The 27,297-nt window shown below is 37.6% G+C and overlaps 2 protein-coding genes across 8 annotated transcripts in view; one reads left to right on the top strand and one right to left on the bottom strand.

Moving 5' to 3' along the window:
- HYCC1 (hyccin PI4KA lipid kinase complex subunit 1) overlaps positions 1 to 27,297 on the bottom strand; it is a 216,770-nt gene that overhangs the window by 162,909 nt on the left and 26,564 nt on the right. The window lies entirely within an intron of this gene.
- KLHL7 (kelch like family member 7) overlaps positions 1 to 27,297 on the top strand; it is a 55,466-nt gene that overhangs the window by 7,281 nt on the left and 20,888 nt on the right. For 2 of the 4 annotated variants that reach the window (XM_069587658.1, XM_069587660.1), the window contains exons 2-7: positions 10,551 to 10,653; positions 11,548 to 11,641; positions 11,935 to 12,059; positions 13,747 to 13,922; positions 15,581 to 15,755; positions 24,101 to 24,243. In XM_069587658.1, coding sequence (XP_069443759.1) covers positions 10,551 to 10,653; positions 11,548 to 11,641; positions 11,935 to 12,059; positions 13,747 to 13,922; positions 15,581 to 15,755; positions 24,101 to 24,243 — 816 coding nt within the window. Of the gene's footprint in view, positions 1 to 81; positions 246 to 6,136; positions 6,268 to 10,550; positions 10,654 to 11,547; positions 11,642 to 11,934; positions 12,060 to 13,746; positions 13,923 to 15,580; positions 15,756 to 24,100; positions 24,244 to 27,297 lie in introns of those variants that run through there. The other 2 variants (XM_069587659.1, XM_069587661.1) reach the window with 2 other exon arrangements.

Here is a 27,297-nt window from a genome sequence, read left to right on the forward strand (position 1 = left end):
ACAATCAAGATAACTTAAAACAGGACTTGATAATGCATACGTTCTCAATAAAAGTTGGTTGCTTTTTTTGCTTTTGTGAAGGTGGTGATTGATTGAATGCGGAAGACTTCTGTACAGGATGTCATTCATGATCCCCAGGGTTCTAGAGTGCATAACTAAATGGATCATGACACTGTTTACTAAAAGAGGAGATACTAAAAATGGACCACGGCTTTTATTTTTTGGATTAAGGCTTTGAGGATAAGGTAATTTGCATTTTAATTGGTTCACAGTGCTGCTGAGACATTGAGGTATCTGAGTGGACAGGTCTGGAGAATTGTGGGTTAAAAATACGAATTTATGAGTTACCTGCAGATAGAAGATAACTTCACTGAAGCTGTGGAGAGTTAAGAGACTAGGATAAAGGCTGGATGGGGAATGAGCCTGTAAGGAAAACAAAAAAGGAATGCCTGGAAGAGTAGGAAGAAGGTGAGAGTTTTGAGACTCAGAGAAGAAATTGTTTCAGCAAGAAGATGGCAAATTTTGAAGCCTATGAGAAGTCAGTAAGACAAGAACTAAAAATGCTTGTAGGATGTAATAACAAAGAGGGGTTTATTGACTTTGATAAGGAGATGAATGGAAGTCAGATTAGTGTGAGTAGGATATCAGAAAATGGAGACAGTTCATTTGAGAAATTTGACCCTAAATGGAGACAGGGAGTCAAATGAAGGCTTTTGATGTTATTTGTTTAAATGGGAGACGTATGTGTGTTTAAAAACTAGTAGGAACAATTCATTTGAGATGGAGAGGTTGAGTTCTTATGAGACAGAACGGGTAGTTGATAGATAATTCCTGAGATGAAGTCCGAATTAGAGGTGAGTAACCTCATATGGAGGAAGGAGGATGGTTCCCCTTCCATAGGACTAGGAAGGAAAAAAGGGTTGGTAAGTGTGTAGGTGGGTATGTTTGGAAACAAGAGACTGAGCGAGTTTCTGTCTAGAGAATTTGGGGAGCTTACTGCATTCGCTGCAGGCTGGAAGCTGAGCAGGCCTGGCAAACAGGGGGAACAAGGGATTCTTTGGTAACTAGGCTGCAAAAACCCCGGAGTCAAGGTTACAATGCAGGGACAGTCTTGACGACTAGCTCGTGCCACCATAAAGACGTCTCCATCTCCCCACACTCTGCACTATCATTCCATCATTCACTCGGGTTTCAAAATTCTGGAAGTAGGTGTCTAATTGGCTGGCCTTTGATTGTTGGCCAGATTAGGTCTTTGCTAAGGAGTGAATAGAAGAACTGTCTGACTTACGGGCTCCATAATGAAAGGCAGGCTCAGAGAATTGCCCTCTCTCCAGGATAGTTCATAATGAGGATTTTTTCCCCCAGAAATGAGAGTTTGAAGTTCTAATAGGAGGGGGAAATTGGAAGCTAGATTGCCAGAATCCACAGATACCCACTATGACTTCTACCTTAGGTTGTCCAATACAAACATGCATGCTCTTATTCTCATTCCTATAATTAAAAATATGTATATATACCACCAAAATTTTTTTCACTTATAGTGTCTAACTCCAGGATCACTTAGTGATATCCATTCCTTCTAGGTCACTTTAAGATCCTAAGGGCTATATATGATAATTGATGGTTTATATGATCTTGGAGGGGAAGGGCAACTGTTATGTAAGTATTTTATAAAAAAGAAAAAAAGTAGAAGCCACGTTCATTGTTTATCATGGTTTATTAATTGTATTTGTGACTTCTTTCTTCACTGGCCATCCTATTCTTTGTCTTTAGCCAACCCCTCAAGTTTCTTTACCTGATGGGGTGGTGACCTGATCTTTTCTTCCTAGATATCTTGAACCTTCGGACTTCCCTGTATAGGATTACTTTAGTCTTAAACACTAACATTTACCACGACATTTGGCAGCATCAGTGTTACCTCTGGGATCTGATTTTATGTTACTTAAAAGCTGACTGAGTTAGCCTGTTACTGTTGGATGGATGCTGGCAGAAGACACGAGACTCCTAGGTCAGGGGCAGCAGACTTGGCTAGTCGCTGCACAGCGTCCCCCGCGTCAGTGTGTATGCACCAGTTCCCCTTGCCCCAGAAGTACTGTGAGGGTGACGTGGGGGGGCCTGGATGGATATCACACACACAGTGGGTTTGTGATGGAGCTGAGAGATGAACAATGAGTTTAAGGAATCTGCCAATCTTACAGCAAACCATAGACGGGCTTGCTTTTTATCCTGGAAGGGAGACGTTGTCTCACTGTCATAGTCACTTTCTGCCAGCAAAACCCTGAGAAATGGGGGCTTGGATAAAAAGCAACAGAACCTTGCATTCTTGGCATGTCCAGGAACTCGAGAACCGTAGAGGATTGTCTCTCCCAACAACCAGAAGGAGTCCAGTGGGGGTCCCTTGAGTTCCAGTCATCTTTTGTCTCATGGAGAAGAATAGCAATTTTTTTTCTTGATGGCCAGGATCAGGCACCTACCCCGCTGTAGTAACTTTTTACCCAGTGGCATGAGGAGGCCAAAATGGCCAGGTCACAGTTTTAACTTTGAATTTTGTGGAAATGCTGTTTTATCACTTGATTAAATGATTCTTTTTCTGGGTCCCCAAATCTCTAAACTGCTACCAGAACCCACCTCCAGAAGGACTAATTGCTGAGATCAGAAACAAAAGTTTTGTAAATGAATCATTAAGCATATTAGTGAGGGGAGCCTCTGCCATACCTTGGTTGCCAGGCTAGTTCTGGGTAGAAACCATTTTGTTTATACAAATTAAATGAAATCAAATCACTTGAAAATGGATTCAACTGCTTAAAGAAAAAGCTTTGAAAACCACTCATCCAACATTTTTCCCAGAAAAAAGAGTAAACTGCGTGTGTCTGTCTCTCTGTGTCTATGTGGTACTGAGAACAGAATATTTCTGATCATACTTCTCTTTGAGTTCACATCTCTCTTCCTAATTTTACCCAACAAGAGTGAAGTTGCTAGTAAAATTAAATTAGAACAAAAGACATTGCTGTTTTATTAATGATGAGATTCCTCACATACTTCTGCTTGAGTTCCCCATCTGCTCAATAGGACAGGTAAGATGTGTCTTACAGTGGACTCTGTATGCTGGACTTGGGCCCAGCCATCTTCCCCACTGCCCCCCTTGCAGGACACATGAATATTCAGATTATAAAATTTAGATTATTGGAATTTACAAGGTGTTCTTCTCAAGCAAAGCCTCGTCTTCCAACTTTATTTCACTAGAGAAGCACTGCCTATGGGGGATTACCAGGTAGTTGCTCATCTGTCACTAGGGTGTTGTATTATGTCTCACTTGGCTGTTGATCTTCAGATAAACTCCCTGAGCTGAGATCTTAGAGCAGTGAACCGGGCACCAGCGCTCTTCACAGACGTTAAGTGGACACAGCAGTGTGAGTTCGTATTCCCAGGTTTGGCTTATCTTCCAGGTGCTCTGTTCTGTCTCAGATGCTGACGAGGCATCCTCCATCAATTGACTGTTCCTTTGTGTAGCCTCTGAAGAACAGTTCAGGAAGCTATTTAATTTTTTTACTCCAGAAAGCTATGGAATGCAGAAAGGTGTGGAATGGGTAGACATCTGTTAACTCTAGACTTGGAAGGCCACTTCCATTTCTCATCTCAAATTGTTCTCAGCCAAGATGTCATTCATAGCTCTCTAGACTGTCTGCAGTGAACAAATGACAGCACTCTGTCTAATCCTATACTAGCAACAAAATCCCCCAAGTCTGCCTGTTATGAACCCCCTTATTGTTGAATTCCCACATCTATAATCTCCTCTGTCAGTTAAAGCAGTTGAAAGGCAAAAGTCTGCTCTCCCTATTTTCTTATGCTGCTGAGTGTCAGCCATAAGGCATTCACTTAAGTGTTAAGGTCAAGTCAGGATAACTTCTTCAGCACCTTCAGTGTAGGTTGTCTTCCATCGGAATAGACAGTTAATTGAGCACTTCCAGAACATCTCCAATTTCAAAGTAGTTTGTGTCACGTTTTCAGTATGGCAGAGGGTCTCCAGGACTCTTAAGATTAGCATCGTGTCACCCCCATCCCCACAAGCTTGAAACTGTACAAGCACATCTCCCATCTCTCAATAAATAGTAAAGATGTTTACATAATACTATATAGTCCTAACCCACTGTTATTGTTGCCAGCCAAAAACAGAGCAGAAACTTTGTTTCTGGTGAAACAGTTTTCAAAGAAAAATCTTGGCTTTTGATTTTGACAGATTGCTAGCCTTTGTCAGCTGTCTGTAATAGATAGACCCTAAGACTAAACTCAGCCTGGAGGAATCACTTTGATCAGGAGGCTAATGGGCAAACTGTTTCCTGGAGAAGGAATTTCATCTATGCATAATAATACTTTGTTGGCATAGGATACATTGTTTTCCATGGAAATTTGCCAGCGGAGTTTCTCAGCTGCTGACTCTGCTAGAGTCTCTTTTCTCCTTGTGGTCCATCCTGCACGTTTAAGATTAATTTTCATTTTCTTATTTGAACCTTGTGTTCCTGGCAACTTGGTGCCAAAACAGTTGAGTTTTGTCTAGTGACAAAGTCTTCTCTCCTGTTTGGGAGGAGAGGGATTCACATTCGTAACGGGCGGTTGTGTAGAGCAGTTTGTGGCCTTGAATCCTCCACAGTTCTGATCCTCCTGGTTGTTCTGCACCTTTGTGTCCTTATTACAATCCTCACCTGCTGTGAAATTCCTTATATATTCATATATATGTGTGTATAAAATACATTGAAGTATAGTTACTCTATGGTGTAGTTTCAGGTGTACAGCAGAGTGATCCAGTCTCCTTCTATGTATTAATCTTAGTTCATGGAAGAGCCTTTTCTTTTTTTCCCCTCCGTTTGTTTCAGCTGGAGTGTGACCTTTAACAGACTCCTCTAAGGCCTGTGGCCCTTTACAGCGTGCTCCTCAAAACCTTGCCTTTCTTCTTCATCTTTTGTTTGCCAGGCCTGGAAAACTTGGTGATAGCAGACACATTGCTTTCTGTTTCCTATTTGTGTCGAAGTGGGCGGTGTCTTTGTGTCCATTTGTTCCTTCCAGACAACCCCAACTGAGTTGCTAGCCTGTTAAAGTTGAATACTTTCCTATCCTGTAGAGCTAACATTGCTTAGATCAAAAGCCTCTTTTCCTTTTCATTTTAGCCCCAGATGTTTTGCTAACCTATTTCTTCTACTAGTGCCTTTCAAAGTCTATTGACATTGCCATGGTAGAAAATATAAGAGGTCTGTGTTACGTTTACTGCCAACCCTTAACCACCCTCAGTAAGGTAATTTTAATTATGGGGAAGCCCAGCGTCTAACAGGTCTGAATTATTTGGCTCCCCTTAATGTGACCTAGTACTCTCTGGTAGTCTTAATTTCCAGAAACTTCGCCGATATGTTTCGCTAGAGCGTTTACCATTCCTGTCTTCTCGCCAGATCACCTTGCAGAGTATTTAATAATGCATGTGATACTTTACTGCTGATCTTCATTTCCCCTTTTCAAATCAATCTGAACTTACTGTAATCACCTACTGTAACTGCCCCAGTCTTTTGAGGGCAGTCCTTTAATTGTGTGTTTGATTTCTTACCTTTAGCTTTAAAAGAAATCTTATAAAAAATTCCTAGGTCAAACTTTTTTCTGAGAGAGATTGTTTAGTCTGCTCCTGAATTCTTTCTTCCTTTGTTATGTATCTCTTTGGTCCACATCACCTTCATTGAACAAATAACAACAAAAGTAACCTTTTTTTCCCCTCTAATCTCATCTTTTAAAGATCAGTTGCACCAAAATTTATTGCTTTTCTTTTCAAAGCTGTTTGACTGAGCTTGTCATATATTTCCCTTAAGGAAGGAAATCTCCTTTATTAATCTAGGTATGTTCCTATGTTTTTCTTTTACTTTTCCACTTGCCTTATCCTGATTATACATGTATTTAAGCCCAGTGCTGTTTTTCTTGCTTTTCTGAACAAAAAAGGTTTCTAAAGTCATGTAAATTATTTTTTTCTCTTAACCTTTGGGTTTATTATTGCTTTGTTGAGGCTTTTCTCGGCTTCCCTGAGGCTTTTCTAGTAAATCTCAATCCAAAATGATGATTTATTCCTGTGTAATAAGGGTTCCATTTTCATTTATCCTTTCAGTGATTTAAATCCACCACCCAACTATAGTTGAATCTACAGTCTACCCAGGGATCTGTACCCAGGGTCAACTTGAATTCACGCTGGGAGGGACTGATTGCAGAACCTTGTTGACAAGCCACATAAATCCAAAGGTTAGTCATTCCTCAGTCCTCTCCTTGGGATACAGTGAAGAATAGAACTTGGGACTGCTGCTTGCATGCCTTCTCCTAACGCCAACACATACTGCAGAGAGCTAGAACCTCATACAATGCTGTGGAATTTACAGGAACCTAAAGTGCCTTTTTGCAGGCCTATCTGGCAACTACTTAAAGAGAGCGAAAGGTCATTCCACAAACGCATGTCTAAAATGCTTGCCTTTAGGGGAGTTTTGAGGGGAGTCTTTTCAAGCCAAAGGACTTTCCCCACAAAAGTGCCTAATACCTGCAAACCCTAAAGCAGCCCCAGAGTTGCTGTTTGCCTTGGTTTGAGTGTCTATCCATAGTGGTTTGAGGGACCCTCTTCTTCCGGTTCTAAATAGTTCAGAAATAGACACAGGAGACATAAATTAAGGGTGATGACAGACTAGTGAGCATGGCCTTGACTTGAGCATAAAGAGGCTTCCTCCTCTTCTCCCCCTTAACTAAAAACTTTCCCACCCAATCTGAGGCAGAGCAGCTGAGGAATGGAAACAGTCCTCTCCTGCCATTGGCAGAGGCAAGCCTGTCCCAGTGAATTCAGTTCTGCTTGGGGAGCAGATTCCTGGAAGAATGAGCTGGGAAACCTGGCTCTGTGTGGTCAGTGACCTCTACCATGCTCTTGCCCATCCGGCAGTCACTCTTCCACCAGCGACGGATGGAGAAAAGGACTGAGACGTCCTTCCCAGTACTTACCGTCACCAGAGGAAGAGAGAGCACTTTGAGAGAGAAGAATATTATTTATTTCCTCATAAATTGGTAACAGCCACTCCAGTACCATTTTGTCAGTTATCAAATCTCTCACCACCTTTTTTAAATTAAACTTTTTTTAGAGCAGTTTTAACAGAAAAATCGAGCGGAAAGTAGTTTCCATTTACCCATTTCATCCCCCTGCCCCAGTTTCCCCTCTTATGAACATCTTGTCTAAGTGTGAGGCATTTGTTAAAATGGATGAGGCCTTGTTACATTTTTAACCATAGTGTATCTTAGAGTTCATTCTTTCTACATTCTGTGGTTTTGACAGATGTATAATGACATATATCCATTGTTAACAGTATCAAGCAAAATAATTTCACTGCCTTAACCGTTACCTGTGCCCAACCTCCTCACCACATACTTGAAATGGTATCTTTATCATATGCCAAATTCCCATTAATGTAGATCCCTCACATTGCTTAGGTTTATTTCTAGATATTTAATTATTTTCTTACTGCTGTGATTAGGATTTTTTTTTCTCATTTGTGTGTTTTTTTTAATGGCATATTACTCACATCTAATTGGCTTTTCATATTTATCTTCTTTGTCTAGCCACCTTACTGACTTTCAGTATAAGTTCTAATAGTGTTAAATTGATTTATCTTTATTTCTGTACTGATTTGGCTAAAAATTCCAGGAAAATGTGACAGGATGTATGTATATGTGTATATATATATATATTTCAAACTTGAATGAGAATGCCTCTTCTGTTTCACTATTAAATGTGATGGTTGCTGTTGATTCTGATGAATGACCTTAAGCGGACAGATACATCATTTTCTTTATTGAAGAATCTCAGGAAATGAATTTTTAATATTATCACACACCCTTTTGTCATATATTGAACCTTTTCTACGTGAAAAATTTCTCTTTTAACCCATCAGTATGATGAATTATATTAATAGATATATTGTTCTTGAACCCTTCTTGCATGCCTAGAACAATAACCTGCTGGACTGAGTTTGCAAATACTTGACAGATCTCTATATAAGTCCCTGAAAGAGGAAAAAAAGCAAAGAATATGTGACCAAAATAACAACTGACAGTTAAAAAAATGAAGATAGCAAGGAAATAATAAATAGCATTTAAAAAGTAGCATATGTAAAATGAAATTAAGTTATTAGTGATAAACAGGATTATGTTAAACTTTATTTAAAATTATCTTTGTGGGAACCTCAGGCAAGGTTACACAAAAATTATGCTTTTATAAGAGACTTAAGATTCAAAAGCTGAAAATAATAAATACAAACATGTAACAAATATGGGAGGACATAAACAGAAATTGCAAGGTTTTTTTGGTGTGCTTAATCCAGTGAAGATATGTTGTTCAAAAGGTAGTTTTGTTTAAGTTTCTGTTCTATTCACCTTGGGCTTTCATTCTCCAGCTTCCTGAGTCTCTGTCTCCCCATTTCCTGTTTGTGCATACCCCTCTTTCCCAAGGACAGATAGCAGGAGGGACCTCTCTCTTTAGGTCAGTCCCATTTCTTGTTGAATAGGACCTATTAATCTGTTGTAGTCCAGTCAAATAAATGTACCATTTGGATGTAAACGATTGCTCTCATTTCACCTCCTCCCACTTGCTGCACACATTTATATCCAGCTAGAGATTAATCTTAGACTAAGACTAAATTGTACAAAGATCCTTCTGATTTCCCTGACTTCCTTCTGTGTCTGTCAATTCACTACACTGACATTTCCCATCCCCAAGTATGCCTTGGGAAGGTTTTTTGCTCCTTTTCAGTTTAACTTGACGTTTTCTGGAACTTCCCTTCAGCAGCCATAGTCCCCTCTCCTGTCTAATTTGCTTGCTATTCTGTCGGTATTCTTTCTTCCTCTTTTTTTCTTTCCTTCCCTCCCTCACTTCTCCCTGTCTTTTTCTCTTTCTTCCTCTTAAGCAAACTTGATCAAGCTTGTTTTTGATGGTAACCAAACAGTTGGCTTGGTTTTGCTACCTAGTATTTTGTGGTGCAGCAAAATCACCTGCAAGCTATGCCTATTCTGTATCCCTTCCCCAAATAAATGGAAATAAAAATGTAAGACATTATTGGAGTAACAGTGGCTTTAATTATGATCTGCATATAATGTCTAAGCAATAGTCTATAGTTCCTAGTAGTGTTAGTCGCTCAGTCGTATCTGACTCTTTGTGAACCCATGGACTGTGGCCCACCAGGCTCCTCCATCCATGTAATTCCCCACACAAGAATATTGGAGGGGACTGACATTTCCTTCTCCAGGGGATCTTCCCGAACTAGGGATCAAACTCTGGTCTCCCACATTTGCAGGCAGTTTCTTTACCGTCTGCGCCACCAGGGAAGCCCCTTAAAAAAAAAAAAAAAGTCCTTAAGTAAGCTGTAAGAATGAAATGTTCATTTCTTAGCGCACTAAGAACCCATTTTTAGGGTTCTAAAAAAATGGGACCCATTTTTTTTCTCATTCTAAGTGTTACTATCTTATTTGGGTTTTTATTCATGGAATAGTAATGTAGGAAATAGTGATTTATCTATCAGAAACTATATCAGTAGTTTTAGTAAAATACCTAAATTTACAAAATTCCATATCTTCTGAGCTATTGGGCCATTATTTAGATTTGTGAGTACTATTACTCTGAAAATATTATTTGCCTCGTATTCCCAGTGCCTAAGAGAGTGCTTTACATATTTTTTTCTGAGCCAAATCTATACATTATATCTTTAACTTCATTAAGAAATTGAAATTTTATTTGATAAACAAGACATTTCTTTTTTCTTGAAACTCATCTTTAAGTAAGTAAATCTTAAGCTTTAATGTTCCCCATGTTTCTAACACTTTTAAGTATACAATCTAGGTTTGTCTCTTTCAGTAACCTACAGTGACACATTTATCCTTGGTTAGATATCACAGTTTAAAAGTGGCTGCTATCCAGGTCTTATCAGAAGTGCATATTAGAGAAGTGTTATTTAAGGAAAGAGTGCTCAGTGGACACTTGGTTCATCTACTCTATGTTTTGAGTAGTTCGGTTTCGGGTTAGGTCTATGAAGGCAACTTTCTTGGAAAATGCAGTGTGTACTTTACATTTTATCAAGGACAGTTTTTAAAAAGTATATTGTTTTGTTTGAAAAACCACCAGGAACATTGTCATTTAATGTCCCCGTAAAATCTCACTATGAGAAACACCGTAGAATTAGTGTCAGATTAAAAAAAAAAAAAAAATTGGCTTCCCCCAAAGGTTAGTACTTTTTTTTCCTGATTTTAAAGATCTTTTTTTTTTTTTCTTTTTTCCTGACTATTGGGAGCTTTAGTGCCAGATTTTGATACACCAAACTCATGACAGCAACTCTGTAAGTCCTTCGTAAATAGATTTTACATTATAGACAAGATCTGTGCTGGGGAAATACTGGATTTAAATGGAAAACAGAGATAAAGCATTTGGTCAGCACCTGTTTTTTTCCTTTGCCTAGCCATTCCCATTGAGCCCTTTTAATTGTATTTATTTCTCTCTTGATTAGAAAACACTGTGTGATGTGATCCTTATGGTCCAGGAAAGAAAGATACCTGCTCATCGTGTTGTCCTTGCTGCAGCCAGTCATTTTTTTAACTTAATGTTCACAAGTAAGTATCTGAAGATAAAACACAATATTTTTTCTATGAAATTAAGGTGAGATCTAAATGGAAATATGCCATTTTCATATTTAATATGCCAGTTTTAAAAGCACGTAAGGCCATAGAATGGTGAGGAGATTGAAGAGTGGTCACAGTGGTGACTGCTCGGAGGAGAGCTGTCCTTTTTTAGCCCCAAAGGCCTCTAAGTGTTTACTAATGAACATATAGCTTCTAGTTGAATACTGGGTTTCTTTCTTAATCTCAGATGAAAAGGCAACGGAGCAGATAGTCTTATGGCCTTTTATCTAGCAAGTTAAATGAAAAATGAAATATACTAAAAAAAAACATATTTTGGAGTTGAGAATTGGGTCCGAGTCCTGGTTCTTCTACTTAGTACTGCTTATGAGCTTGATCAAGTTATATAATATATTTGCCTCAAGTTTTCTCTTTAATGTCCTGGCTACCTACCAGGGTTTTGGGGAAGAATGAGAGCCTTGCTGTTGAAAGCTGACTATGTATATTTAATTGTCATTGTTTTTATAGGTCTGTTCCAGATGTATCAGAGGCATTTTTTCCCATAGCAATTTAAGAGAATGCTACCAAATTAATTTAGGAGTTGGGGAAATACTAAATCTAGATTTATGTCTTTCTGTTTACTTGGCCTTTTTTTTTTAAGTACACTAATTGACTAATATCTTATTTTAAGGCACATCTCAAGTATGGAGAATTAATCTGCATTTATTATAGGGGAGTGCTGGTTAGGCTTTCCTAGGGTGTCTTCTTTCAGAGAGGTGTCTGTCATTCTGTTTTTCGCTAACATTTAACACAGCCTAGAATGGTCTGGTTCTTCAGTTAGACTCATGGAAGTACTCATGCCACTTATGTTTCTTCTCTTTGTATTAGCTAACATGCTTGAATCAAAGTCCTTTGAAGTGGAGCTCAAAGATGCCGAACCTGACATTATTGAACAACTTGTGGAATTTGCTTATACAGCTAGGTAAGTTAGGGATCATTTCTGCTATGAAGGATCATTTCTGTTATGGAGAAGTAAGGTCAGGATCTGCCATGGCAAAGTATTATTATAACAAGTTGGTGTGTTCCACATTCTTCAGAATGAAAAACTATAAGGGTGGTAGGAGTGGGGTTTGAGGATCCTATGCTATACTAGTTCAAAGGCTGAAAAATCTTAATTTTTTGTTTAATTTTAGGGGCCAGTAGGATACATTTTAAAGCAGCATTGTTTAAACAGTAAATTGTAGGAAATTAATATTCATTTCACCTTATTTACAGAATTTCTGTGAATAGCAACAATGTTCAGTCCTTGTTAGATGCAGCAAATCAGTATCAGATTGAACCTGTGAAGAAAATGTGTGTTGATTTTTTGAAAGAACAAGTTGATGCTTCAAACTGTCTTGGTAAGAAATGAGATTCCTATTAAAAAAAAACACATTAATTTGTATTTTAATAAAGAAAAAAGGCATGGTTATAAGTATCCTTATTTAATCATCTTTTTTCCTCATTTAATCTTGAGATGTTCACTAGAATATTTTCCAGGAATATATTTTAAGAGGAGGTTAGGGAGATGCCTATTAACCTCAGCAGAAACAAGCCATAAAATACTGTATCAGCATTTTCCAAAATAAAAAATAACCTCAGCAATGAAGAGGAGCAAGGTTTTACTTTAGAAATGCCAGAATGATTCAGTGTTAAAAAAACAAACATAATTTACTACGCTAACATGCTATACTTACATAAAAATACTTAAAGCCGTAGCAACAGATGCTGAAGGCACTTTTGTATTTCAGTACTCAGTCCTATATTTATAAAAACTCTTAAACTAGAAATAAAATAGTTAACCTGTATGTGTCTGAAACTGATAGCAAATATTCTTTGCATGGAAACATGCTAGTGTTCAATTTTGTGCTGAAGGTTTCCATCAGTGCAATCAAGAAAAAATATAGTAACAATAGAAGTTTCCTTATCTGGCATAATCAGAACAGTACTTAGTTGGCTAATTTAAATTTTATTAATGTAGTAAGTGGTTAAAGAAGGTTTTTATCAATTGTAAAGATTTTATTTTAGTGTAATATAAATATAGCAATCTGCTGTTTGATGCTAAGCCCAACTCGATAAATACTGATTTTACCTACATCTGTCTTACATAAGTCACACCAATAATATATCATCTATGATTTTTTATTCTTAATTTCCTTAAATTGATAACTCAGCAAGAAGTCTGATGACAGAATCCTAGAATTTTGCAGTGTTTTCTCAGATTTTATCAATTGTCTTGGTCATGCTTGATTTGAGCTATTTCAAGTCTTTCTTAAACTTCAGTCTTCATAGAAACAACTACTTTTCACATTCATATTTTATTGATCCACATGATACTTTATTTGGTCACATAATCACCACAAATTCAACTGCCAAAAATTAGTTAATAAATAAATACTGGTTTTTGGTGAAAGTATCATTTCCCTATTGGGATCCTAAACATTCATATGTAGCTGACTGCTCACCATGAGTATATAGCATGCCATCTTATTGGTTAATACATTCCCCTCCTTCTTTCTCTCCCCTACTCTCCCTTTTTTCACAACCCTTTAAAAATAGGAAAAATATTCTTAGCTGCTGACCCTACAGCTAGAAGTGAGTGATTTGGCTCATGGACAGTACTTTGCAGATTCTGATACAGAACATTAATAATCAATTAATTACATTGAAGATCATTAAAAAAATCTAAGTGGAGATCTGTCAACTGTCCCTAAAGTAATCCAAATATTTAGCAACCTTAATTGAAGTCATATTAGAATTTTTTAAAAGTAGAACATTATAAGCTTATTTTAAAATTTATTTGCAAGAGAAAATGTTTTACTTGTAGCCAAGAAAAGTTTGGAAAAACATTGAAGAGGGTCTGTCCTACCAAGTACCAAATTCAGCCACATATAAGATGGTATCATGCTGGCATAACAATAGACAAATCAATGGAAAAGATTTATGAAATTTATTATCTCATTTTCCTAGAGTCAATTACTGTATCTTCATTGTGTTTTTTTAAAGGTATTTTGGTTCATTTTTTTAAAAAAGTATTCCTATCTTCAGGTATAAGTGTATTAGCGGAGTGTCTAGACTGTCCTGAATTGAAAGCAACTGCAGATGACTTTATTCATCAGCATTTTACTGAAGTTTATAAAACTGATGAATTTCTACAACTTGATGTCAAGCGAGTTACACATCTCCTCAACCAGGACACTCTGACTGTGAGAGCAGAGGATCAGGTAACTAAATTGCCTTCCCACAATATTCTTAGTAAAAATGTTCCTATGGACTTCTTACACTTCATTTTTGGATACATGATAATGAAAAGAATCATATTAGGAGAGACGGTATTTGCACTAAATAGAGTATTCCAAATTCTGTTTCATGGCTGCTGCATGTTAGAAAAATCAAGAAAATGGTTTCTCCTCTAGGCCTTCAGGCAGCCTTGCTGACACCTTGATTTTTGCCCAGGGTATGATCCACTTTGGACTGTCATCTCCAGAACTGTCATATAAACTGTTAGAGGTGTAAGCTAGGTGCAGGTGTTGGGAGCTAGATGGGGTAACGCTTTAATATGCAGACATTTAATTAATCTCTCTTTTCAGTTCCCCATTCTTCTCTGTAATTTAAGTCAAAAAGTTTGTGATGATGTATTATATAGCATGGAAATCAGTGATACCATGTTGATAGCACATACCCTTAATATAATGAGACTGGCATGTCATCTCTGTCTTCCTCCCAAAAAAACTACAGCCCCAGCCTAATCATGAGATAACCTAGATTGAGAGACAGTCTATACTGATTAGAACTCAAAACTGTCAAAAATCGTCAAAAACAAGGAAGGTCTGAGAATCTGTCATAGTCTAGAAGAGCCTAAGGTGATATGATGACTAAATGTAATGTATCTTCTTTGGAATTGAGGAATAGAAAAAGAAAATTAGACAAACTAAAGGATTTTTTTAAAGTATGGACCTTAATGTATCAACATTTATTTGTTAGTTATGATGAGAGTTTTTTACTAATGTACCAATTAACATCTAAATGCAGGGTATATGGGAACTCTCTATACTATCTTTCCAATTTTTCTGTAAATCAAAAACTATCCCCAAAAAGAAATTATTTAAAAATAAAAGACTAATTCTTATAAGAAGTTTAACTGACTCATGGGGAAATTAAATTTAGGCCTTATTAATATGACCTAAAAGTGTGTGGTATATGAAATAATATATTTTTTTCAGTGTGTTTAAACTAGTGATTTGTAGATCAAATTATGTTAATAAACTTGGCACTTTTTTGGTAGTTAAATGAATTATTTTATTTTAGAAAGCAATTCTTACATAAATACTCTAATTTACTTTCATATATATAGAGTTTTTATATCATAAAGTTTGTGTAAAGCACATGGGTCTATCAGTTCATAATTTAGGAATATTAGATTGAAACAGAATCTTAGATGACCTTCATATCTCTTGGGGTAGAAGGCCTCTGAGGAAATAACACATTTTCCTGGTACCATATAAGCAAATAATTGAAACTAGCACTGATCAATAGATTTTTTCAGTGGGAAATGTATATCATATCTCCTTCCAAAACAGAAGTTATATTTTGTTTAAAAGCAATTTAAAAATATGTATTCAACATCCTCCTTATTGTTATATTATGCAGTAGTAATAAGTTCTATAAAGCATATTACCTAGAAGAATCACTAGAGCATTGTACAAACTGTTCTGAAGTAAAGGTGGGTATTTGGGGATGAAAACAAGTATCTGAATAAGATGTTTGGGATAAGCAGTTATGTCTTAATGAGATTCTTTCCCTTCACTGTGAGAGTAAACATAGGTAATTGGAAGTGCTGCTGCCATCTAAAAATTTTACCATGCTTTTTTTCTCCCCTTAGGTTTATGATGCTGCGGTCAGGTGGTTGAAATATGATGAACCTAATCGCCAGCCTTTTATGGTTGACATCCTTGCTAAAGTCAGGTTTCCTCTTATATCAAAGAATTTCTTAAGTAAAACAGTACAAGCTGAACCACTTATTCAAGACAATCCTGAATGCCTTAAGATGGTGATAAGTAAGTTTCCTTAATATCCATTTATAACCTGATCATCTAGCCAGTTTCTCATAGACTTAAAACCCTTCAGATTGGATCAGATGGGGCAGCCAGGGAGAAACACTTGAGACTTAGCCCTTCTGTATAGTTAATCTATTGGGATTCTCAACTGTCTATCTGGAAGGAACTTAGCCTCATCCCTTATTTTATAGAAACACCTGGGATAGAAGGTAAAAGATTAGACTTTGTCTCCTTTCATGTACAGCAACTTTTGTTTTATGTGTTTTAATTCCTTTTTAAAATAATTGAGCCAAGTAGTGTACTCTGATCACATTTTCTTTTTGGAAGAAAAAGGTTGGTTTGTTGCACCTGGAGCACATTTTTTGCCACATTCATTTTTGATTCACTTAATTTTTCTTGACTTGCAGACTTGAATTCCAACCCCTCTGTAAAATGCCACTTAATAAAACTGTACAATTAAACAATCTGTTGCTTTTCTTTCTTTGGCAGCACTGCTCATAGAGCTTTCTTTCTGCCTGTTCCAGTATGAAGTATTTGCATTGTAGGTGTAAACTTAAGGCACAGTTCTCATCATGGGACTTCTCTGCCATCCTGGGATGTTCTTTCACTCCTTTCCTAAGTTAGATTTCACTGTTTTCCTCAAACGCAGGTCTTCCCCTTCCTAAATTCTGTTTGATTGGACATATCCTTAAAAGCTTCCTGAGAAAGAGTATATGATCAGTAAATATTTGGAAATTTGACAAATCACACCTTTATCATAAAATGTTGAAGGATAGTTAAACTGGGTATAGAATTATGTTGAAAAATCATTTCCAGTTAGAATTTTAAGGCATTTTCCATTGTTTACTAGCTTCCATTGTTACTTTTGAGAAATCTGATGCCAGTTTATTTAGTATGCTTCCTTGTAAGCATGTAACACTTTTTATTTCCTTTTAATCCCTGGTATTTTGAAGGTTCACAGTAATGTACCTTGGTTTTCATCTTTTTTTAGTTATCACACTAGCATTCTGTATCTATTCAGCCACAGATTTCTCAGTTCTTTATTGCTGGTATTGTGATTTTTTCAGGGATTGAGTCTGTAATCTTTTCTTGTCCTATCCATCTTTGCCTTTTCTATTTTCTTGGAAATAGCCTTTTCTTTTAGCACTTTTATTTCAGTTATTTTGTATTTCTGTGAGTTTTATTCTCTTCTTATTTCATGGCTATAATACTTATTCCAGAGTAGCATTATAATGCCTTTAATGTTTCCTTATCTTGCCTGCATGTCCTGTATTGCCTTCTTTTTTCTTTTTTTCTGTATTGCCTTTTTTTTTCTTTTTGTTGTTGAAAACAAATATTTCATATCATCTGTGAATCATATTTATGAGTGTGTTATTATAAAATTGATAATACTATGTATGTGAGTGGTATTCTCATTTATTGGGCTAAACGGTAGGATAATCAGGATAGCCAGACAGTTTTTAAATTGGGGACTCCCAAAGGTCTTTATCTGTAGTTACTTTCTCAGGTAGTTGGGTTGGAGGCATTTGGAACTGAATGGGGAAACATTTTGACTTGAAGGCTTTCACTTAATCCCTGTTTTCAGTTTTATACCCTTTTCTGTATGATTCCCTGAATCTGGACATCTCTGATTCATAATCTCCAAAGACCAACCCTTCTGTCTCCTATAGTGGGAAAAGCATAGGTATCTGACTGAAGTAGGGAAAGGAGACCTGGCAATTCAGCGGTCATTTATTAGGATTTTAGAGTTGTCTTGATTTCATCCCCACTCCAGCTTTTGGGGTACTCTGTATCATTCCAGGGTTCTGCAGGATCATTTGGCTTGCTTCTCACTGGTGTCTGTTGCCATAACTATTCAGGTCTAACGTTCTGTCTGCTAGCTGTCTTCATTAACTGTTTCGGGAGTTGCAGATCTTCTAGCACTATCAGAGGTAGAGTTTGTTTGCTGCTGCTTTCCTTGTTTTTGGAGAGTGGCTTTCAAGAGAGAGGAAGGAAAACTTCGTGAAATGGCAAGTCTAATCTCAAGTTGTTTTTGTGTTGATAAATTTTAATCAGTCTTTTCCTTTATATCCAGCTTTAGAAATATGTTTGGAAGGGTCTTTCTTGGTCCAAGATGATTTTTTAAAATTTCCTAAATTTTCCTTTTGTGCATTTATGGATTTTTTTTTTAAATTTCTAAACCTTATATGCAACTGAGATTGATTACATATAAAATAATCTCATGCCACCCAGAATAAATAAGAGCCTAGCTTTATTTTTCCTCCTAAATGTTTGGCAAGATTCTAACCCAGGATCATTGTTGAATGATTCATCTTTGCATTGCAGGCAGATTCTTTACCATCTGAGCCACCAGGGAAGCCCTTAAATATTGTTGTACTTCATTTAAATTGTTGTGTGTCCCTAGAGAACTTGTAATTTTCTTACATTTTATATTTCTTGAAAAAAAAGTTCAGCTATTTTTTATTGTTGCTATTGTGATTGTATTTTTTTCTTTAATTAGTCATTATTGATCTTTTTTAAAAATTTCAGTGGATTTCTTTTTTCCAGGAAATAATTCATGATCTGCAAATCATGATTTTAGTTTTCTCCCTTAATATTTATACTTTTTTCTTTTGTTATATTGCCTAATTGCATTGAATAAGTTTTTAATTGAATAGTGTTCAATTAACTATGGTGGTGGTAAATATTAGCCTTGTCTTTCCCTTACGCTGATGGGAATACCTTTAGTTCTCACCTAGAGCCATGAACCTGGCTTTGACATTAGTTGGGTACATGTGTTGGGGTATGTAGGTGGATATGAGTGGAGTAGGTAGGAGATGTCTATAATTAAGAAATTACTTTTGTTTCCTGAATTTAAACTTATTTCTAGTGGATACTGATACTGCTTTTTCTGAGAGTTTGAGGATTTTGACAAATATTCAGTTCAGTTCAGTCGCTCAGTCGTGTCCAACTCTTTGTGACCCCACGAATCACAGCACGCCAGGCCTCCCTGTCCATCACCATTTCCCAGAGTTCACTCAGACTCACATCCATCCAATTTGCCTTGATTCATGGACCTGACATTCCAGGTTCCTATGCAATATTGCTCTTTACAGCATCGGATCTTGCTTCTATCACCAGTCACATCCACAACTGGGTATTGTTTTTGCTTTGGCTCCATCCCTTCATTTTTTCTGGAGTTATTTCTCCACTGATCTCCAGTAGCATATTGGGCACCTAATGACCTGGGGAGTTCCTCTTTTGGTACCCTATCATTTTGCCTTTTCATACTGTTCATGGGGTTCTCAAGGCAGGAATACTGAAGTGGCTTGCCATTCCCTTCTCCAGTGGACCACGCTCTGTCAGACCTTGCTATAGTGCTATTTTAAAATTTATGTGTATTTAAGCTGTACTTAAATCTATAAAGAATAATGCAAACGCTAAATGTTTTTTGTTTTGTATTTTAGTGGTTTTTTTTAACTTTTCAAATGGGACTTAATTTTTTTAATAGTATTTAAATTTATCCATATTTGTCAATCTCTTTGCATACCATTTCTTGTATCTTAGACCTTCTCCCGATATTCTTGAAAAGCATCCTTTATAAAGTTCATACATTGACAGTCTATTGATTTTAAACTGTTTCAGTTACTAGTTATATTAAAATCTTTTTTTTCCTTTTATTCTTAAAGGTGAACTGGGCATGCAATTCTAGGTGGAACATATTTTCTCTCAATACTTTGGAGATGTTTCACCCCACCTCCGTCGTTACTACTGATGTCTCCTGTCAGTGTAGTTGTCATTCTTTGTATACAATGTGAATTTTTTGCCTGTGGCTTTTTAAAAGGCTTTCTGTTGGTTTTGATGTTTTGCATCAAATATATAGCTGGACATTTGTTTGTGTTTATCCTGCTCAGTGTTTGTTCATTTTCCTGAGTCTGAGGAATCCATGTTTTTCATCAAGTTTGGAAAATTCTCAGCCATTTTCTCTCCCAACAGTGTCAACTTCCTCTGGAATTTTAATTAAAAAGATGCTGTCAGTTCTCTACTCTGTAATTTCCAAGCCTTTTGTCGCACCTGGGGTGGTTTCTCCACATCTGTGCTCCAGGTCCCTAGTTCTGCTTCCTCTGTTTCTCCTCCTGCTGGCTGGGCTGTGCCTTCATTGCTGAGTGCAGGCTTTCTGTAGGGGTGATGAGCGGGCACTACTCTAGTTGTAGCGTGTGGGCTTCCAGTGGCGGTGGCACCTCTTGTTGCAGAGCACAGGCTTTAGGCACTCACCTGATTGTTAAATACTATCACTTTCCCTTGATTTGGAAGTAGAGTGAAATTTCTGTTAGACTTATCACATGGCTACTAGTTGATAATATTATGGTTTTAGGGTAAGTTGACCCAATACTGTCCCCTAGTTTGGGAAAGTATTATGATATATCCATATAGTGGAATGCTCTATATTTACTAAAAATATCTTAGATGAATATCTATCTAATAATAAACATTTTTGATGAGTGACAATAGCATAAAACAATGTATGGTATAATAGCTTTTGGTTTCAGTTAAGGTGTCGAGGGGAAAAAAAGGTATGAATCAAGAACATATCCCTTAAGGGGTGATACGAAAAGAACTGGAAAAGGAGAGTTCACCCAGGCTGCTATCTTTAAAACCAAGGTGTAGGGAGTTTAAAGAAGTAGATTTAGGTAGTACCTAGTTTCTTTAAGTACAGGGAAGTGAAAGAAAAGCAAGACCAAGAAGACGCCTTTAGATTAGTGCTTTCATTATGTGGATTTCGTATGTGTTCGTATCGGATTTTTTATTATACCCCTATTTGCATACTGTGTCATATTGCTGGTTTCACTGGGTGGAGACGTGCATCTGTTTATCCACACATGGAGTAAGCTGTTGAAGATAAATTAGCCAGTTTAAATGAAGTATAGTGTTTAGTTCTTATGTGAATTCTGAATTGACTTAGAATATTGGGATTATTCCAGAAATCCAGCCAAGTGTGGGGTTAGGCTCTTGAGCAGGAATCTTTGTTACATTTTCCTTTGTTTTGTCTTGTTCTAATAAAGAACAGTTCTAAAATTCCTTGACTAGGCACACACAGCTTTGAAGCCTGAATAAAGCTCAGTGGAGAGAAGGCCTCCCTTCCTCCGACTGTTACCTTCCTACCATCTGACCTAGAGGCTGCCTTCTGAGAGTAGAAGAAAGACAGAAGAGATGATAGGAATATAGAATGAAACTAAACTGAGAGAATTTACAACTAAAAGAAAATGAGTCCTAAAATGAAGATCATAGTCAAAGCCACCACAAAGGGTCAGACCAAGTCCTTACTCAGAATCTTCAAATGACAGTACCTGCCTCTCAAAGGATTAACTCCCAAAGGAATAAGCCTAAGGAGCAAGGTGCTTCTCAGGGAAAGGTCCCAGAGAGCTTGTCCTCAGCCCTGTCCTGGGAGAGAAACAACCCGTCGGTGAAGGAGCCACAGTCTGTGCTTCCTCCAGGGGTGGACACAGTTGGCCACAGTCGGCCCCTTGCACCCCTGGCCTGTTGCCTGGAACCTTCCCCTCCTGAATCTCTTCTTCCCCACTGCCTGTGTTCTCTTGTTGGGAGAACTGTGTTCATAGATTCCACAGGACACATCCGCCCTGTGTGGAGCCCTCTGAGAGCAGTGGCTCTCAAACCCCACAAGATCTGTTCTGGGGTAGCGTTCAATAATTGGGATTTCTAACAAGTTTCCAAGTGGTGCTGCTGGTCAAGGAACTACACTTTTAAGAACTACAGTCTTACACCTGGAGTGGGAGAGGAGGGGATGAGGAAAAGTGGCTTTTTACAGTTGTAAAGGATTGTGGAAAAACAAATCAAAAATGTATGACAGAAACCAAATGTGACTTACAGAGCCCAGAATATTTGCTGTCTGGCCCTCTGGGGAAGGTTTGCTGACCCCTGACTGAGAGTAGGCATCTGAGTCTTGGCTGCTGAGGGTGCCAGCTGTTCTAACGCACAGTGGATCTACTAATGCTCTAAAGTGGAAAGAAATGCTAGAAATACTGATACTGATTTTCATTCATTCACAACCTGTTATCCAAAACTGTCTTCTCTCTATATTCCTCTTATAAAAGCCCAACACAGCATCATGAACTGTTTTCTGCATGTATTGAAAATTGGTTGCATTATTTTATTTTTGGACCAGTAATACTGTACATCATACACAGTTCAAGGGTAGATAGTGGAAAGTCTAAGTAACCATTATTATCTTGTATTCCTTCTAAAAGAAGTCTTGAGTCTGTGCATACACAGTCATTTATTGACAAATGCTTGTATAAATTATGTATAAATATATATAAATAAAGATATAAATTTTTAAAATAAATAATGTCACACTCTGTGTACTCTTCTATGTCTTTCTCCCTTGCCTTCCTTCCTGTCAGCTTGTGGGATCTTGGTTCCCCAACCAGGGAATTTTCCCATCTTGCTTCTTTTCATTCCACATTATTTCTTGGAATTCATCCTATGTGTACATATTACCCTTCCTTGTTCATCTCAATAACCATGTTTAGTATTCTATTGTGTGGATAACCATAATTTTTAACCACTTCCCTGACAGTGAACTTTAGGTTGATAAAATCCGAAAGGGGGAAATTGCTGGCTAAAAGGTATGAAATAATAATTTCACAAATAATTTGCACTCATCCACGTCTCCACCAGCAGTGTAGGAAAATGCTGCTTCCTTTATCATACCCTGTGTTCCAGATAGTTTGATCTTGTGCAGTTAGATGTATGAGAAAGTCTAATTTTAATGTGTATTTCTCTGACTAGAGCACATAAGCATCTTTTCATATTTTCAGAGTTACTTGTAATTAGTTCTTTTTCTATGAACTTTGTTCAGATACATGATCTAACTTTCTATTTGATCATCTTAATATTATTGAGTATCTTTTATATGTCTTTTATATGATTTATAAATTCTTTTCTAGTTTGTCATTGTCTTTTTCTTTTAACATTTACTTATTTTTTTGACTGTACCGGGTCTTAGTTGCTGCATGTAGGATCTAGTTCCCAGATGAGGAATCAAACCTGGTCCCTCTGCATTGGGAGTGCAGTCTTAGCCACTGGACCACCAGGGAAATCCTGTCATTGTCTTTTAATTTTTTGTTTTTTCTTTTTGCTATGAAATAATTTAACTTAAAATTTTATGTAGTTCAATTTTTTTTTTTTCTTTAGCTTCTGTGTTATTCGTCTTTCCTTAGGCTTCCTTGGTAACTGAGACGGTAAAGCATCTGCCTGCAATGCAGGAGACCTGGGTTCAATCCCTGGGTTGGGAAGATCCCCTGGAGAAGGAAATGGCAACCCACTCCAGTATTCTTGCCTGGAAAATCCCATGGACGGAAGAGCCTCGTAGGTTACAGTCCGTGGGGTCGCAAAGAGTCAGACACGATTGAGTGGCTTCACTTTCACTTTCAGGCTTCCTCATTCTGGGCCTATTTTTTTTTAACTTTTCCTGTTTTTCTTTTAGTTCATTTATAAGGCTTTAAAAAAAATTTTAAAAATATTCTATTGATTTGGGTTTACTTTAGAGTAAAATATGAAGTTGGGTATTTTCTTCATATCACTGTCTGTCATCATTTATTGAATAATCTACTTTTCCCACACTGATTTGAAATGACATCTTAAAAGTTTTTAATTGTTGTGTGTCCCTTGACTTGGCAAAATTAAGTAATTGCTTAAAGAATGATTTTAGATCACAGTAGTTATGAATCCTCATTGCATTTTAGGATCATCTAAGCAGTAAGTACTTCTCCAAGTTTTATGTGCATCTGAGTTACTTTTGGATTTTGTTATATATGCAGATTCTAATTCAGTAGCTCTGGGATTTAGTATTTCTAACAAGTTCCCGAATAATGAAGTTGCTAATCTTTTAACCACATATAAGGGGCAGTACCAGTGCTTTCACCCTTCCACCAGAGGTTTCGATTTAACTGTGCTGGGGTAGGCCCCAGCGATAGTTTCTGAGATTTTCTAGGTGACTCTAATGTACAGTGAAGATTGAGAACTGCTGGGTTAGGAGATCTGAATTTCAATAATTTATATTATGGCTGCTGTTGCTTGAAAAGCCAGATGATTCACTGATATTTACTAAGTGGGTAGGACAATCTTAACATTAATGGTGATGACGGAGAATGATAAATTGATTAGCACTCAGATTATTATACATTTCTCCTGCCTCATTCCTCCTCACTCTTTCCATAAATGTCAGAGAGATGATAGGAAAAAAAAAGTTACAGAAATAAGAGCACTGCTTTGTTTGTTTCCTTTTCAAAGTAAGTATTAAAGTGCCCGAAGTTCTTGAAGAGTTGCCATGTATTTTTCGACAGGTGGGATGAGATATCATCTCCTTTCTCCAGAGGATCGAGAAGAACTGGTAGAAGGTACAAGGCCCAGAAGGAAGAAACATGACTACCGCATAGCCCTGTTTGGAGGCTCCCAACCACAGTCTTGTAGATATTTTAACCCAAAGGTAACTAACTTTTATCCTTGTTTTTGTCTCTAAAAGCACTGAGCAGATAGACTGGCACCTACCACCGATAGTAATGACTCAGAGATGTTATAATTTATGGTGTTCTTTCATAGACCTTATGAGATACATAGTTATATCTCATTTTACAAATAAGGAAACTGAGGCTTAGTCAGATTTCAGCTGTCTCTGTGACTGCTCTGGAGTGCTACATAGTAACCATTATCAAAAAGGGAAAGCAGCTCTTCTAATTAGCAACTCCTTGCTTTACTTATGTGCCATTTTCAATGAAAATCTGCTTCTGGAGCTATAGGGTTTTATTTTCCCCTTTAGTAATTATGTTTGAATATAAAATAATACAGTCTTTCTAGAAAATGTGAAAAATCTAGACCATCATGAGGAAAAAGATAAAATTACCTTTAGTCCAACCATCTAGATGTTATTACCAATTTTAATGTGTTTTACATTATGCCATTTGGGCAGCAGAGTTTGAGTCACAGGTCTAGGAACACAATTTTTAAAAATAGATTATGAGCAAGTCCATTCATATTTCTACCTCTTGTTTCTTAGACCCGTGACTTTTGGCTGTTGGAGAGATAATGCTATATTTTGCTATTGCTATATATACTGGCCAAGCAGAACACATACCATAATCCTAAAAAGATAGCACCTGACCTTGCAAAATGGTACCCATAACTGATGTTGAGTCTCAGCATTTAACAATCTCTTTCATCATCTTATAGCCCCATTTTTTGTTGATGATAGATACCTGGATGCGTCCAGAGCATCCTTTTTACATCAGGATACTTCTGATACTACTTTCTCTGAGAAGTGGGTCCTTGGAGGCTTTCTATATAATACAATAGTGGTGATACACATAGGGTAGTGTTGTCAAGAGTGCAAAAGACAGCATGGGCCAGTCCAAATCCAGAATAAATATCAATTCCAATGAGGATGGAGCTTTGTCCCTTCAATAATGGGACGGTTCCAGTGTAGTCAGCATGGCATTAGGTAACTAACTGGTTCCCTCAAGGTATGATAACAAATCAGCTTCTTAGAATCGGTCAGTATTGCCCACAAAGTGGCTGCTAGCCAGTAGTGGATAGCCACATAGGCCTCAGGTAAGGAAGGGCCATTAGCTGTTTTTTTTGTTGTTTTTTTTTAACTTTTTATTTTATATTGGAGTATAGCCGATTAACAATGTTGTGACATTTTCAGGTGAACAGCAAAAGGACTCAGCCATACATATACATGTATCCATTCTCATTAAGGTTCATTAACTTCTGTAGCCACTGACTTATGTAGATAATGCAAGCTTCTATCACTGCACCGTAGTCACTCATAAGCCCACTGAGCAAGCATCACACTGGGGAGGAAAGATGCAGACACAGTCCTAACCACATGATTACTAAGACTTTGCTGCAGCTGTGGGCACTCCAGTAAGAATTCATGTGGGACTCAAACTTGTTTCCTTTTGGAAGAAGGGGGTGGGGCAGGCTTCTACATTATCCTTTCTCAAATCTCCTTGTCAGCATTTTTTTCATTTTTGCTTATTTCAGGTATAACCATCTGGGTAAACCATTAGTCACTGTCTGACAGTTGATAAAAAACTGACCTGAGGCTTCCTCTACTGAATGACATACTGAACAATTAAAGGAACTGCTTGAAAATCTGCCATATCAGGATATGTCTTTTCTGTATTATGCCTTAGTACCATTCCTGAAGGGACTGTAATGCTTAAGCTAGTACTTTTGGCTAGTACTATCACAGATGAACCAAGCTCAGGTCTCAAATTTGTCAGCTGATGTGGAAAGACTACCTCCAAGAAGACATAACCCTGGGTGAGGGAGAAGCCTACTGAGGAAGGGTTTGATTATCCCATTTGTATGTTCTGTGCCTTTGAGACCTCCAAAAGCCCAGTTCTGTGTCTAAATACTAGATCATGGATTGAAACCATGCTATTGCTGATGTGGTAGGTCAGGTAACACTATTCAAAATGGGTTAACGATATGCTCACCTGGTTTCCCTTGGTGTCAGACATTTGCTGTCTGTCAGACCCTAGTGGCCAGCCAGGAGCTATTTCCTGAAAAAATGGTACCTGCCTAAAGTAGGTTGGCCCTGCTCTAGAATCCCAGGGGTGTGCTCTGTGGTCATATTGGGACATGCCTCAAGTTATAAGCAGCAACTCAATGCCCTAGGGTCACAGGCTAGCCTGAGCAGCTGAGCTGTACTTCTGTCACCTGTCCCACTTAGAAAGCTGCTCCAGGTTTTGCTCACAACTGGCAGCTTTTTGGTTTGCCCAGTTAGAGCTGAAATGTAGGACACCCAAACACAGGATATGTGTCATCTGTAAAGTGTTAGAAGATGCCTGGGGCAACAAGCTGTCCTTCATTTCCAAGGGGTTATACCAGTATGATGTAGATCAGGGCTTGGCTAACTTTTTCTAAAAGAGATAATAAACACTTGCAATTTTATAGTCTACATATTCTTTGCTATAACTGCTCAACCTGATGCTGTAGCCGGAAAGCAGCCATAAATAATACATTAAAAAATGGGCATGGCTGCATTCCAATCAAACTTTATTTACAGAAGCAGTCGGTTGGATTTAGCCTGCAGTTTGCCAACCCCTGCTGCAGACCTGTGGACATCTAGGAACCCTGTTGTGAGCAACACCATACTTTAGGATAACTTTTGTTTTGGGAAACACTTGTCTTTCCAAGACATGTGGGATCCCTTCTATTTTCTGTTCATTTCTGTTTCCAGAACTGATCAGTGTTACAGGCATCCACATAGGAGACCTTTGGCAAGGTGAGACAGACCAGGGCTCCTGCAGCTGAGATTATAGCATAGAGTTAGAGTCTAGAGATCGTGAAGTCAGACTATGAAATAACTTGATCTTCTCTGTCAGTTGAAAAGAAATTCCATCTAATGATCTTGGGTAGATATTAACAGAAATACACACTAGCCAGAGTGTAAGCTATAAACCAAGTTTTAGTGATTGCTTCAGTCTGGTCCAGTGAGGAGACCACAACCTGGCCCTGATGCAACAATCAAGAG

This window comes from Ovis canadensis, chromosome 4 (genome assembly GCF_042477335.2).
Source record: "Ovis canadensis isolate MfBH-ARS-UI-01 breed Bighorn chromosome 4, ARS-UI_OviCan_v2, whole genome shotgun sequence".
NCBI classification, from domain to species: domain Eukaryota; kingdom Metazoa; phylum Chordata; class Mammalia; order Artiodactyla; family Bovidae; genus Ovis; species Ovis canadensis.